The 15,567-nt window shown below is 43.5% G+C and overlaps 1 protein-coding gene across 1 annotated transcript in view; it reads right to left on the bottom strand.

The window, feature by feature from the left end:
- The window catches only part of MLXIP (MLX interacting protein), a 48,517-nt gene that overhangs the window by 11,533 nt on the left and 21,417 nt on the right, over positions 1-15,567 (bottom strand). The window contains exons 2-9 of the mRNA XM_086474183.1: positions 9,284-9,390; positions 8,841-8,926; positions 8,141-8,230; positions 7,826-7,867; positions 6,373-6,544; positions 5,335-5,424; positions 4,374-4,465; positions 3,566-4,220 (exon numbers count right to left, since the gene is read on the bottom strand). Coding sequence (XP_086330309.1) covers positions 3,566-4,220; positions 4,374-4,465; positions 5,335-5,424; positions 6,373-6,544; positions 7,826-7,867; positions 8,141-8,230; positions 8,841-8,926; positions 9,284-9,390 — 1,334 coding nt within the window. The remainder of the gene's footprint in view (positions 1-3,565; positions 4,221-4,373; positions 4,466-5,334; positions 5,425-6,372; positions 6,545-7,825; positions 7,868-8,140; positions 8,231-8,840; positions 8,927-9,283; positions 9,391-15,567) is intronic.

Here is a 15,567-nt window from a genome sequence, read left to right as displayed (position 1 = left end):
TGCAGTGTTAGACAGGTAGAGATAACTGTGAATAGCAGAATTGTCTCCATAAAGTTACAAGAAATTCTCCCAAAAAGTCTGTACAGGAGGCTTGCCCCCATGGCAGGAATCAGGATCCTTGCTCTAAAGTGTTTTTTTTTCACCACTACAGTATTCTAATCTAACACAAATCTGTCAAGGTCTCAATTTAACCAACACAGATGTACAGTTACTGATATGGCACTAATGCTGACATTGTTCTTGCTCAGACTTTAGAGAGAACATGGTTAACCATCCTATACCGTTACTAAGGGAGGAATCACGCAAAGACACAGATTATGTATGCTTTTTGAGAAAACTAAACCAAACTTACTCCGTTCCATTACAGCCTGCATTGGCTTCAGCTCTCCTTTGTACTGTTAAGGTAATTTGGACCGTCCAGGCGTCCAGTTCAGACTCGGGGAATCACTTTTACACCGCCTGAGACTTCACTGCTAGGACCTGAGTCCCTTCACAGAGGGCGGTTCCAAGAACTGACGGGTGCCCCAACCGACTCCTTGACACACACTCACACATTCATTTGGGCAGTATTACCCCCGCAGTTCAGACCCTAGGTTTCCTGCAGCAGAGTCTCAGGTGACAGATTCCATAACAAAATAATAATAATTTGAGCGGTACAGCAGCAGGAACAGCTTGAGCTGGGTACCTCCAAAGAGGGACCCTGAACAAAGAAATCCCTGGGCAGTTATACTCTTACAATCTCTGCACCCATCCCCTCATGTGCCTTTCGGTCCAATGGTGATTTCTGGTCTGAGATCTTCTAACACCTTATTGGATTCCTTCTATCCCCAGGCAGGCTGTTAACTGTTCTTATCTTGTCGAGTTGCAGATTCTGCTGACGGTTGTAGCCTCCTTATCCTCTGTTTTGCGCTGGCTCTGGAGGCCCTCTTTTGCTTAACTAGGTAGAAGTTCAGCACATCTATGTGAAAGTTCACAGCTTGCGGCCTAAAGCTCCAGCAAACCCAGCTACTCCCGCTAAGTGAGTAATGCTAAGCAAACAGTATACCAAATCGCACTACATTATGCTGTAACACCTGATTCTAATGCTAAATGATTGATTCTGAGCAGTTAATTCTATTTGAAACTTACTTAAGCTAAACAACTAGTATTTCTTAACAGTACTAATAAAGTCACAATGTATAGGAAGTGTCACCATAGCTCAGTCACAGCCAACTTACTCCTCTGCATTTTTAGCGTCAGGATATTGAAGGGGACACACAGCAGAACAGGGAGACAGTACAGGATATCCAATGTCCTCTCCCCTACTGCATCATCTGTGACTAACAACTGTGTTCTGAACCAACTAAAGCTTCTGTACTAGCCTTTATTAGAAAGGCCTGTGGATTGCCCAAACCTTGTGCCAGCCCTTGTGTGGGTATATCTGGCAGAGAGCACTGTCACGCTGATACAGGGAGCTCATTCTTTGTCTGAGCATTCCCACACACAAAGCTGGAATCACAGCCCTTCCACTATTCACTAATGGTCAGCTGGACTCATGACTCCGCTATTGAGCTAAGAGCCTACTCTTACCAGTGCAGTAACGCTGCTGCACAAACTTGGTACTTCTGACTTCCACATTTGGGTAACTGTAACAACCAGCATCTATTTAGAAGCCCCTTTAGATTTTTTTCATGTTTCTGTCCTACACATTCATCTTTTGCAGACTTTCCTCTCAAAATCAGAACATTTATTCTGAAGTGCTGATAGCAGAGTTTTCCCATGTGAAGTCTTGCACCTGATGAGACAATCTGTGCAAATTTTTGAGTCCTTATATCACAGGGCAGTAAGTGTTACATATCCCTTTCTAACACAGGTTATAATACAATTTGTTTCATAGTCATGAGACTATTTGTCCTGAACATAAGTGACAGGCATAAATGCCTTAGTTACAAGTACTGATGTTTATTCTGTTGCCAAAAATAAGGCTCCAGTCTTTACTGGATTTGACCTGAGCTTGGTGTCCCAGTAGTTTAGGAACACTGTGATCCCTGAACACATGCCACCACCAGGAATGAAAAACAGCAACAATGCTGGGGTTTTGCTAGATGAGAAGCAAAGCCATTTGTTGTGATGGTCCAGAAGTAACTGATGAAGTACTGGGAAAGTGATACAGTGAGGAACAACCCAAGAAAAACTAGAAGCTAGAAGCAAAGGCTTTCTGAAAATGAGAGCTGCCTACAATGCTTTACTACGTGAGAAATGCATGTCTCAACTGCTGAAGGTACATGGACTCTTGCTTTACAACGTACTATAGACAGACACACTGCCTTAACACCCTAGTGCTATTAATCATGGACCAACTTGCTTCCAGCGACATGCTAGAATTAGATCCTTGGGTCTGCTCTATTCCTGAACAGTGATTTGTTTTTTTTGTTTTTTGGTGGGTAACCACAATGCTAGGCCCTGGCAGACACACTACTCCTTAGTAAAGCCTATTTAACAATACTCCTCCAGGCAGGGTTTTTCTTGGATTACTGCTGTGCATTTCAGGTGGCTGAAGTCACTTGGCCCCCAGCCAGCACAAGTCTAAAACCAGCATGCAGTAATCCCAAGAAAAAGCGTACTGCCTGTCCTGCTATAGCCTTGAGCTTTCCCACAAGAACCACCACAAGCAAAACTCACCCTGCTCACGCTTGCTATTCTGAGCCTTGTGCAGTGCCAACGGCTCCAAATTCACACCCATAGTGGAGGCCCCAGCACATCAGTTTGGCACTCGTACCCTGAACTGAAACCCACATGCTCCTGACAGCATCAAGAGCTTATAGACTGCTTGAGACAAAGATCTCCAGCTCCCCCTGCCTGCTCTTAGTCCTCCACTGGAAGGACTGATTCACCACCCTGGTCCTGCTAGGGAGCACTGATGGTGGATGAGAGGCACTCTCCCACACTTCCATCTGGATCAATACTGCGGTCCGCTTCGACAGCTGTTCCCTAGCCAACACTCTACTCTGTCTCAAAGAGCTTCAGAATCACCCAAGATGAACATCAGAATGCATCCAAAGCATGACCAAAGGATGCACACCAGTACCCTGGTATTACAGAGCGTGACGACGCACGAGCATAGTGACTTGTCCAGGGCAACCAGATGAGGCAGTGACAGGGACAGATCTACCATTCTCCATCCCCCACCATCTCCCTAGCATCTCCTGCTCTACTGTGGTTGAACGCTCTGAGGGGCAGAGCGAATCAGAACAGCATTAAACATCAAAACTAAGGTTTCCATGGAGCAGGAGCACAGAGCTCTAGTCACCCCACGTGCTCAGGCATCTATAGAGCCTGGCACAAATTTTACCCTTTCGCAGGCCAGCTTTACACACTCACAACCAAACTGCTTCCATTCCTCACAGCAGTTCAGAGCATCCCATTGAACAGTGTAGCCACACACCAGTGGACTCGGGGGTTCCTTGGACATCCTCAGGAAGCTATAATTTTTACTTATTATGTAAACCAAGAAAAGCAAGAAGGTCTCTGCCTCCTGCTAGTCCCACTCAGGAAACAAAAACATCACCCCACCAGTGCTTCTCACCTGGGGTGATGAAGGCATTCTTTAACAATAAGGACACTGTTTCAGGCTTCGGAGCAGACACTACTTTTTGTGACTGTTTGGGCCTTGTCCCAGCACTGACCAGAGAAACAGCTTTGGGGAGTGCAAATGTCAGTTGGGACTGCACCTGGGGCCGGGGCTGCCCCTGCAGGACAGTCGTCTGGAAAGCCAGGTTACAAGGCACTCCTGCAGCTGGCTGCTGCGTGGCCAGGACGAGGTTCTGGCTCTGGCTGAAGGTGGTGGCAGGGGCATTGTGGGTCAACGTAGCAGAAGCAGTGTGGGTGATAACTGTAGATTCACCGAGGCCAAACTTCTGGGTTTCTGGTGCAGCAAACGCAGCTGGTGGAGAGCTTAAGTTAGAATTCAGAGGCACTGCAGGCAACGGGGACTGGTGCTGTTGTGTTGCAGGTTGAAGCAGTGGCAAGGGTGTCTGAAACACTGGCATAAAAGTTTGTGGCCCGCTGAGAGACGAGTCGGGAGTGAAGTCCGCTGGCTGGATGAAAGATCCCTCATTTCTAATGCTGGAACACTGGTCAGTGCCAACATCAGGTGCAGGTACTGAGGAAGGAATCAGTCCGTCACTGATGTTCTCTGCTGGAAGTGTGTCGGGCAACGAACCCGACGGCAGGACAGGAGACTGCCAGAAAAGAAAAATATTACAGACTCAGACATAACCCCTGAAACTCTTGCCTGAACTCCTTCTGAGAAGGATGTGGTTCATGGCCGAGAGTCTTCACAGAGCATAAATGCCTGAGATGAGGCTGTTTTAAACACTGAGAACCTCTCTCACCTGAGAAGAATGGCTGCTGCTGTCCGTTGTAGCTGAGCTGACAGCAGACACAGAAGGGAAATAACTACTGGAACGACTGGGCGTGAATAAATCTGAAATATGAAGAGTCACCTATTAATTTTCTACTTTTCATACTCAAGGTACGGCATTGCTAGATACTAAAATTCACAGGAATATCAGTATTATTTAGCAAATAATGAAACCACAAGATTTTTGCTTCATACAGCTGCTGCTAACTGAGCAATGAATTGTTGCCTCCCAGAGGAGCTGATCCGTTCAGGGCAGACTTCTTCAACTTTCACGCAAGCCGAGGACAACAAAAATCAGTCTGCTGTTGAAGGTTCACCTACATGCAGATAGCCAAGAGCTGATTCTCAATGCAGTCCCACAAAATTCAGTTATCTGATGCAGACTGCATGCAGGCCCCACAAACAGACGTGACTTTTGACTTCCCTAAAGATCCGCAACCATTAAAGTTGTCAGTAGGAGTTTAATGTTATTTGTAATTTCTGAGAGTACCAGAAAATGTTCCAGGGCAAATGAAGTGTTAAATCACTTATCACTAAGTAGTATTATATGGGAAAGCCTTCCTGATTCTTTGAGTTCTCCTGTTCACATCTGATGCTCTACCTTTAATTACTCAATGACTTAAGGTCTAAATGCTATTCTTTTGAAAGGCAAATTAACAACCAGGTTCAAACCCTGGAATAAACAATCCTAAAGTGACTCTCAAACCCAGGTTAAAGGACTGGGGTCACAGTAACAAAGGAGTCTACCCACACATGCATCTGCTTGAAATAACGAACAATGAAAACATATATCATGTTCTTCACCTTTCACTCAAATCTCCTGCCTTTTGAAGAGAGTAGATATCTGTAATGTTTAACCTTCTGTTAAAAACTCTAAGTCATAAATCACTGTAATTCTAAAGAAATTAATTGACTGTATATATGACTCTTACCCTGAAAAGGCTCAAAAGTATCCATAAAATCAAAATTTGGCTGGAGAGGAATAAGCCCTGGTTGAATCATGTCAGCATTTCCTAAGTGTGCTGCAAAATTCAGGAGATAGATTACATTAGCTTCACATCACTCACACAGTAACAGTGGTAGGAATACAGCATTTGGCTAGAACACCAACACACACTCCACAGCCAGGCTTGGCCAGGGTGCTCACAGAAAAACTGCTGCTGAAATGAACTGAACATCTGCTTTTCTTCGGAACTACAGCACAGTTCTGAAATCAAAACCACTGGGGAATGAAACTTTCAACTAGCAAAACAGAAGAGGTGAAACGTGAAGGCTCCAACTAACAATCATGGATTACCAAGCTTGGCTGCCTCCTCCTCCCAAACCTCCTGTCCTGCCCCTGCTGCACAACACAAACTTGCCAGGAAGCACAACCTGAACCACCACAGCTCATAGTACGGTATTTTAAAATAAAGCATCATCCTTTTCGTTTTGCCTCAAGGATACTTCATGTAAACCACAATTGCTCTGGAGTTGCTCAGACAACTTGGACCTCCGTGCAGCAAGGGTGATGCATAGTGGACATCTGCTGTCCCTTTAGACAGGCAGAGCCTTCAGTTAGAGAGCATTCGACAGAACGCTATAGCTCTTGGGATTACAGGAGATGGGACTTACACTTGTTCTAAGAGACATATCCAAAGAAAGATACATAGGCACTCCCTTAAAAATACACACACATATATGCTTTGGGATAAATAACAACGCCTTCACCACTAATACTGCCCATTACAGATTTATTCAGAGCAACATTAGATGACAATACTAGGAGCAGCATGAAAGAGGCTAACTTGGATGAATAACTGGGATTCCATAACCTATAAAGCATAAGACAGCTACATTCTCTGACCTATTTTTATCTGTATCAGCAAAGTAAGATAAATTTCTTAGGTAAGACTAGAAGAGGAGCAAAGCAACAAACCAGACTTCTCCTAGAGGTTCCCACTGCAACACAGCTAACAGCTAACAAATACCTATGTCCCTGGAATTTGGCCAGGAAACCAGCTGATGTGAAGACAGTGTGGAGAACAGCGTGTCGGTGAACTCAGACATAAGCATATCTGCATCCAAGAGGCTGCCTTCCTCCATAGGGACAGGGGTTTCTCTGCCATACCTTCTTTTTTGCCAGAGAACCACATCATCATCCTGCCAAAGGAAAGGAAGAAAAATGAGGCTGCCTAGACAATGCTACAGCAGTCTTGTGCAGATATATACAGTCTTAATTTTTCACATTTTTAGAGAAAGAAACTCTCCTTTAGGAGCCACGCAAATGGACTGAAACAGATCAGTAGTATTTCTAATACACCAACTTTAGCTCACTGATTTAGGCAACAACAGAAAACTTCAGCAGTATACCACAACACTCCGAGAAAGGTTTTTGCCCAAAAAACAGATGTTGACTAGAAGGACATAAGACAAAATAACTTCTTCAATATTTTCCAGTTTCATTGATTATACATATATTTTTGCACGTACAGTTTAACGATCCCTTGGTTTGCATAAAGATTTAAAAACAATATGCACAACAAAAACTCAAAGCAAACAAGACCCATCTTGAAGCGTATCTGAATCTCTGAAATGTAGTTAAGTGTAATTGTAATCTGACTTCGCACAAGGTATGCTGATACTCTTGTGGGCACTTTTAGCCCATGAAAAAGACAACATAATGTGACTTGGCTTATTCATTCTTCACTACAGGCAAAGCTGAATTGCATTGCCTTGCATTTGCTGCAGACCAGAAGCACACATAGTCACGTTGTTGTGGCTGAGCCAACATGCAGCTGTAACTACACCAACATACCGCGATGGTGCATTAGAGCTCACAGCCAAAACAGCCAAGAGTTTCGTGAAACTGGAGGAGATCCAGACTTATGCTTAGCTCCAAAAAGAAAAAAAAATATCAGAACAGTGCTTCTGATCGTCAGTTTATATGCCCAAAGTAGGTTTGATGGCCTTAGAGGGCATACTAAACGGTGATACCATTGTTTCTTCAAACATTTTGCCTTTTTCATAATCCTGGCACGTTATTTGCACAGGAAGATCTGCAACACGTAGCACACACATCTTCCCAGATCCAGTTATACCAGCAAGGCAGTAGTGCCAGTTACGACTCAGTAATAAGACGAAATGATGTGCCAGCCTTCAAAGAGATTGATCTAGATTGATCTTTCTGGGCACCCAATACTGATTCTCATTTCTTCCGTCACAGCACTTTACATTTAACCTCTTCTCCATCCAATTTAAGCTACAAATCTTACATTGCTCTCCAAGTTGCAGAAACACTAAGGTGTCTAACCTTAATTAAGGCTTAAGCAAGATGCTTGTCTTTAGATTTTAATCAATGCAAGCTACTGCACGTTTCGGCTTTGTTACTTATGGCAGATTCCACAGGCATAAATGCTGCCACTTATCAGTGGTATGACCTACCCTGACCAAACTTGAAAGATCTTCATCTTTATGTTTCTGTAACTGCAAAAAGAGAACAAAACAGATGTTAAAAGTCAAAACAGGTCTTGTATATGCCAGTAGAAGACCTAATTCTGCAAAACTTTTAGACCAAATCATGCACAATTAGTCCCTGCACAATAATTTTTAGTGGGACTAATTAGATGAGTATGTCTGTGCTAGCTTATCATCTGTTTAAAGTTTTGCATACTAGCAAAAGCGACATCAAAACTCAAAAAGCGACAACATACTGATCCAAGTTCGAGTGAGCTATTTTCACTGCATAAGCCAACAGACCCTTTTCTTGAAGTATGTTCTCCACTTGTGGTATTCCCTGATGACTATTTCAATTCTTCGTTTCCAGTATTTCCCTTCTGTTGCAATGGCCTGAGAACACAAACACATACCACGAATTACACGGACTCACATAACAGCTGAACATTCAATAAATTTCCAAGCAAATATTCAGGCATAAAAAATGCAAAAGAAAGCATGCTAATTCTGTTTGAGCTCATGTATCAGCAGCCCACACTGTCCCAGAGTTCAGCTATCACAGAGCAAATCTGACAATACTAACTTCATCTTTCCCACAACAAACAAACAACAGACGATGTCTGACTGCACTGTCAGCATCTCTCATGTCAGCTCAACCATAAGAGTTAAGAAATGGCAAAAACCCCAACCCTTTAAAATGAATTTACTAAAATATAATGTATAAAGCATACAATACCCTGTTCTGCAGAAAACAGGCAGAGAATTTCACAAGATTACACAAACAGGCACACACTTACACAAAAGCTGCTAAGAACGACACAAAGCAATAGAAATCTGATGTCCAGCTCAGGGAGAAGCATGACCTTGCAGGCCACATACTAACAGCAACAAAAGGATCAGGACAGCGTGGGTCCAATTGCTATGCTGCTCTCATATCTAGCGGACTAGAAAATCTTGTTATAAGCTCCAGAGCTCATTAGTCTGTTCCTCAGCTTTTACACACCTCTGGTCGACGATGTTCATCGACATCCACGGAGCCATCCAGTGGAGTCACAAAGTGGCACACTGGATTCTTGCGCTTCTCCAAGTCTGAAACAAGAATGAAGATGCGAGTGCTCAGCATGTGCTGGCTCTGCAGAGAGCTCTGTCGCTTCAATGGCAAGATGTGGAAAAAAAAATTAAAAATCTAGCCAGGGTTCCTTCCAGATAACCAAAAGGACATGGGGAGATCTCAGGCTGTGCTTGGACCACTCAGTACAGCCTCTGTGTGGACATCTCTAAGGCAGCACCGATCCAATGGCACTGCCATCACAGACTCCAAGACTTCCAGGCCTGCAGCAGATTTTTGAGCTTTTCACCAGACAGTAATTTCAATTCTCTTGCTTCTTACATATATGTCTCTCAGAATATACTATAACAAGCAGCACAACCGAGCATGATACTCACACTGCATGTACCATGCCCTCCAGATGGCGTTATTGAGACGGATTTTATCTCTCCACTGAAGTTTCAAGCCTTTAAAGTTTTTCCATTTTGGTGAAACCAGCTTTCCACTGAAACAAAACAGACCACAAATCATTCTGCTTTCAGTTTCTCTCTTCCCACTCCTTTCAGTACAAAGCATCCCCCTAAAACTGCCAAACTGTCAACAGAAGAAAGTGCAACAGTGTCACGTGGCCAGTGACAACTTCTGCCATACGCTGTCCACAGCCTGCTGATCTGTGTATCAGAGATGAGTCCAGTTTTCAAGACTCCTCATCTGCCTGCTAATAACTGTCACAACTAGTCTCAGAAGTATCTTTAGCAGGACCGAAACTCATTTCACCCACACTTTTCTCCTTGCCAGTATCCCACCTTCTCAAACGCCAGCCTATGCTTCCATCAACTGAGAACAAGATTGCTGAAAATGAAGCCCAAAATCTGGCCCAGAGGTTTTTTCCATGTTTGGCCATACATAGTTTTAGCTTGGATTTTGCCAAGGAACTGGATGAAGTCAACACAAGTTCATTTCTACAGTTCCATTTGATTTCCCAGGCTGGTAACACTGGAAAGGAAGAATGAAATGCCAGTTCTGGCCCAAGAAACACCATCACCCACCAGTTCTACAATGCTGGTAAACAGCTGGGCACAAAGCATCGCCAACAGGCTAGAAATAGTAACTTTCTTCCAAGAAAATGGAAGGCTGGAAAGAGAAACAGCTCATGTATGAACAACCTTGGGAGATGGGAAGGAGGTGGAAGGAAAAAGGAAGAAACAACAGGGATTCCAGTAAGCACTGCATAAACAAAAACTACCCAGCCCTTAAAACACACTTTTATGACTCATTAATCCATACTACTGACAGAGCAGAGGAAGTAAGAAACATTCATAATGTAGTAAATTTCAAGTTACACATTAAAGTATAGGTATTGTGCCTAGCCCCATGTTCTCCCCCTCGTTTTTTGCAGTTTTAGCTATACATTTTCCTAGTTTATGTCTCCTCATGTTGTTTGTGCATCCTTGCTACAACGGCAGCGGAGCAGCAATACAAACTGCAATCAATACGACACACACAAAGGCACAGGTTCATCTTGAAACATTATGAGCATCAGGTCAAGAGGTTAAGGTCTTCTGTGGTGAAGAGTATACAAACGAGTGACAGGAGCAACATCACCTCCAAACACTTTGTCCTCTCAGATCACCCAGCACCAGGTCAATCAGGAGCAACTTCTACCATGAATTGCAGTGGCACTAGAGACATATCTATTATAACTGACCTGTGCTCAGGCCCTGTATATTTGCTATCACACATTCAGTACAAATGAACTCAGAGAGATGAATTATTCTTCCTTTAGAGTCCCTGTTTTACACTTAAGCTCTAAACTCACTGTGAGAATAGGAAGCACATCCTACAGAAGCGCCAGGCACTTCCCTTCACTTGCCCAAGGCCATGCAGAGGCAGGCCTGAAGCTGAAGAACTGCTGATTCCCCGTTTCCTACTAGGACTGGGAAACCTCCTGATAGCGGCTCTTTTTAAAGAAAACTTGTAATATTACAAACAAGTAAAAAGTCCTCGCAGCCTACACAAAAGAAGGCAGAATGCCAGAGCTGCTAATAGTAGGATATTAAACTACCACTTTCTTCAAGTATTTGGCTCATCATTTCTTTCTCCCTCGCCAGCACCACAACTGCTGTTACCACTCAGGTATTCCCACAACCACAACAGCACCAGCTGAGCAACTGCCAGACCTCAGCCAAGTGACAGGTAAAGAAAAGCCAGCTCTGCTCTTTCTATTTTACTACTACGTATAATGCCAGTTGTAGCAACAGGTTAAATCACCATCAGGTGAGCTGCTGCCCAACAGTCTATTTTTTTTCCTCCCCATCCTCTTTAAAAATCACCTTGAACGCTTTTGCACGCACAGGGAAGCGGGTGTAGAGACCAGGTACCAACTGCACTAAAAGGACAATTCACAGCAGCGAGAGAGCAGACAAGTGACAAGCTTGTGAGTCCTGTGCTCGGCACGGTCCACGCTCGGCTGCCCATCAGGGTGCGGGCTGTCTGCTGAGCCCTCTAGGCTATGCTGCGAGGCTCTGCTGCAGCCTTTGGGACTGGTGCTTGAGAAGACATGAAGTACAAACAAATTTGGTACATGAAATAGAACACTGGCTCCCTCTAAGGCAAGCAGACTAGCTGGAGCAAGCAACTTCACTGACTGGAAGTAATAGTAAACCACGTAAACTATTAGCAAGGAATAGGAAAAACAATTATTAATGTCCTTGTGTTATTCTCTGTAGCTGGGCTCTAGGACCCTCAGTACAACCACACTTTGTATGCTCACTGAAGTCTAGGAAAGCCCTTCTGGATATTTTTTTTTTTGGCCCATATGGCACTCTGAAATACATCTCCCAAAACCCCACTTCTAAGTTTCAAGACTCTTTCAGTTTATGGAAAGATCTCCAAATTAAGCATTTTATCTCACTGTTACCCAGCTGCTGTGGGTCAGGGCGGACAGCAGACCTCCATCTGTTTAATATTTTCCCCATCCCTGCATATTATCTCATCACCTTCCCAGTGTTCACTGCGCAGCCAGCTCTGCCTCAGAATCAGTGCCTACCTTGTCTAATCATTCCTTCTAAACTGAGAGTAAAGCACATCTTCTTCTGTTTCTCATATGTACATTAGCAATTCAGAGACAGGAGCTTTAACGTGCTGATGCATCACCAACACTAACAAAACGCCCACATGCCTTTGACTAAGAAACCTGTCAATTCAACGTTCATCTCTTCATAGCTCTGTGTGACTGTACAGTTTGCCAAAGCAACAAAACTCTAATAATCTTCACTCACCATAACAAAAACAAATGCTTTTCTAAAAAAAATAAAAGTAACTGTAATTAATTCTTATACGCTCTTTGCATCTTCAAAGAGCCAATTAAACTGGAATTAAAACACAGATAGTTTAAAATATTTTCTATCACATTCTTACAAAACGCTAAACAAAAGTAGTGCATCAAAAGAAGGAAGTGATTAAGAACCTATTCTTAAAATAATTATTATTTTTAGTTCCCATGGGAGCAAAGCACAAGTTCAGCTTGATGTCATAAGCAAAACGACTTTAGGCTCAGTGGAGAAGCAGCAGCATGAAGATGACAACAGTATCTAGACACTATTCCAAATTCCAAAGTCAATGGAAAGTCAATTACTCTGAACGACACCGTGACTTGAGAGCAGCTGCCTAACTGAAACCCATCTTCAGATTTTAAAGCAGCAAAACAACCAACAAAAAAAACAACAGAGACCCACGGGCTGCTGTTTCTGCCAGCTCCCTGTCTCCTAAGATCAAACCAACTCCTACAAGAGCAACCTGCCGACCAGCCAGACGGTCACAATGTACCTGCGAGCACAAAACGTCTGTGCACACACGGTCCTCGCTCTTTCTACAACAGCAGCTGCAACTCTGCAGGAGTGCTGGTTCCACGGAGGGGAGGAGGCGAGCATCCCAAGGGAGGCTTGGACCAAATACTGCATGGTACAAGCCAGGACAGCTGCACCCACACCAGCCAGTGGCACGACCTAGAGGATGCTGGTGCTGCAAAGACAGAGAGGAGCACAGAGGGAACTAAGCTCTCAGTTGCATTCTGCAGGGGTCGTTGCTGCCAGAAGCCAAGCCTGTGCTGCCCGGGACGTGCCAGTTCATGTAAGCAATGCTGGCGGAATACATGACTTTCATATCTTCATCACTATCAAACACAGATCAAACCAAAGCGGCTGGAAACCATCTGGTGGATAATGTGCAATACATTCCAACAACTCAGCTCAGTCTCCCATGTAGAAATCTCCACCTCCTGAGACCAAATATCCTCAAGTGTTTTGATCACAACAAACTGACTAAAAAAAAATTCAGCTCAACAGCCAACAGAGCTGGAATTCCTCTTGGACACAAGGGCCCTGATGTGCTTCAGAGAAGTCGCAGTGCTTGCAGGACAGAAGCTGCAGACAATCAAGGCCGCCACTTCCATACACTGCAGCTTCCACCTATGTGTCCTGGATACACCAACAGAGGTTGGACTCCATTCCCAAGTCTTTTTACATACTTTTTCCCAGCTCAGGAATGACCTCCGGCAACTGAGATCCAAGCAGGCAGACAGATAACAGCACTCATCTGTCAGAGTAACACACTCACTCTATTTTTAAAATTCCAGTGAAAGCAGCTGTGTTTTAAAAACAATTACAAACCTTCAAACATCACAGGATTTGCAGCAAAGTACAAGAAACAGACGTCCATTGTGAGAGCCCGACCTGGCTCCCTTAAACACATTGGATTTTTAAATTTTTCTTCAGTCAACTGAAATGTAATTAGGGAGAAGGCCTGTATTCTAGTATGGTACAAAACAGATTTTACTCTAGCAACATTTTTATGCAAAGTTTTGCATCTCATCATCATCTTCTACGTTAATAACACCCAAAATAAAGCATTTCAGGCACACACAGGCAAACAGTACCTATGGAGGGTTCTTCCATTCTTGCGTCCGTAAGATTTATTTTTTTTTAAAGACCGTATACTAAAGGGTCGCATTCAACTGGTGATTAGCAATGAACAGCATTTTAAGTGTATGGCTTACAAATATTATCTAGAAGAGCAGTTAACGGATGATCTTACAGGATATTTTAGTGATGCATTGGAGTCAGTCAGTAGGGACGAGGCAAATGGGTGTTGTTCTTCCTTAACAGGTATGGGGCATGTGAGGTGCCATTCACAGCTGTTAGGGTGACTCCAAATTTAAATTAGTAGCACTCTATAACACTGAAAAAACATTCAATCAAGAAACTCAGTCGGAAAACTCCTGCCGACATCACTAGAAGCATGATCAAGCTCTGATATAAAGATGACTCACAACAGAAGAATCCCCTGTTCTCCTCCCTTAAATCAGAGGATTTTAAGATGGACTTCAGTCAGCATAAAACCACATGACACAACCACCCTCTGGATTTGGACAGAAATAGACATTTATCTGTGTGCAAACCCAGAAGAAGGGGTTTTTTTTCATTACTGACCAGCATTAAGAAACGCTAGCATTTTAAGAAACACTGATTTCTACAAAGAGCACTGAAGGGGACAGAGAAGGAGAGTTTTAAATACTATGATAAATATCACCCAAAACAAGACAATCTCAGAAGGCTGGTCTGACCAGCTTACAAACCCTCCATTTAATAGGTGGTTTGAATACATGTTCATTAAATGGAATCTATGTAGCATAGTACGGTAGAACATACAGGGTTTTGTGCAGCTCAGATAGTTTATTAAGCTGTTTCTGATTCAACTTGCAGTTCCTCAACTTTTATCTACCTCAGAAGAGGTCAAAACAGTACACAGCATTATGTTTCACATCTTTTTGTAATGGAAAACAATAGGGAAGACTTTGCTGTAAATACCACCCTGAAAAATCCCCTTCCCCCATTCAGAAAAAAAAAAATCAGGGTCATTCTCCACACCATGACATGTAAATGTCATTGAGCAAGGAATTTCAGCTGGCAAGCTATCTTGTGATTGCAGTGAACTAAATGTTGCACAAAATAAGAGCTCTGTAAAATACCCTGTAAGGGAAGAAATGCATGAAGTCTTGCTGAAAAATAAGGCAACAGTGAGACCGAATTATACACCCATGGCTACAAAGTGTGTGAGTGACAGCACTAGAACTGGGACACAGATTTTTCTGACATGCCGCCATACTCTGCATGTAAGAGCCTCATTTCCACCCTCTCACCTTTTTCCTTGTCCCTACATATACATAAGCCAAGTGAATCTCTGGCTAGAGTTGGCTCTCTAGCTCAGGAGAAGTTATTTTTCTCTTTTGCGCTTGGATAGCACCTGGCCTAGATCTGCCGTACATGGAATTTAAACATAAACCTCCGAGCGCCGCAGCCCAGATTCCACAGGCCTGACCCTGCTGCCCAAATATATATTCTCAGCAAACACAGCAAAGGTACCTTGAAAAGCAGCTACTGCAGACCTCCAGGAATCACTTCTCATACAGACGCCAGGGGTCCTGTGTACTAGAGTTGTAAGCAAATTGTTTGGTTTTCAAATCTGAATTTTGTAAATTCAGTTTACAGGAACGAGCTACAGAAATGTATTGTGTTTTCCTGTTTAGTTAATGGACCCCCACTGCCCTTGTGCTAAAAGACCTCTTTTTTGCCTTGTTAACTCCTGCCTCAAAACCTACTTCCTCTGTGCCTTCCCCCCCTCA

Source organism: Leptosomus discolor, chromosome 16, assembly GCF_034619465.1.
Source record: "Leptosomus discolor isolate bLepDis1 chromosome 16, bLepDis1.hap2, whole genome shotgun sequence".
Classification (NCBI taxonomy): Eukaryota; Metazoa; Chordata; class Aves; order Leptosomiformes; family Leptosomidae; genus Leptosomus; species Leptosomus discolor.
Note: the sequence above shows the minus strand (reverse complement) of the source record. Positions and strands in the feature narration are given on the sequence as shown.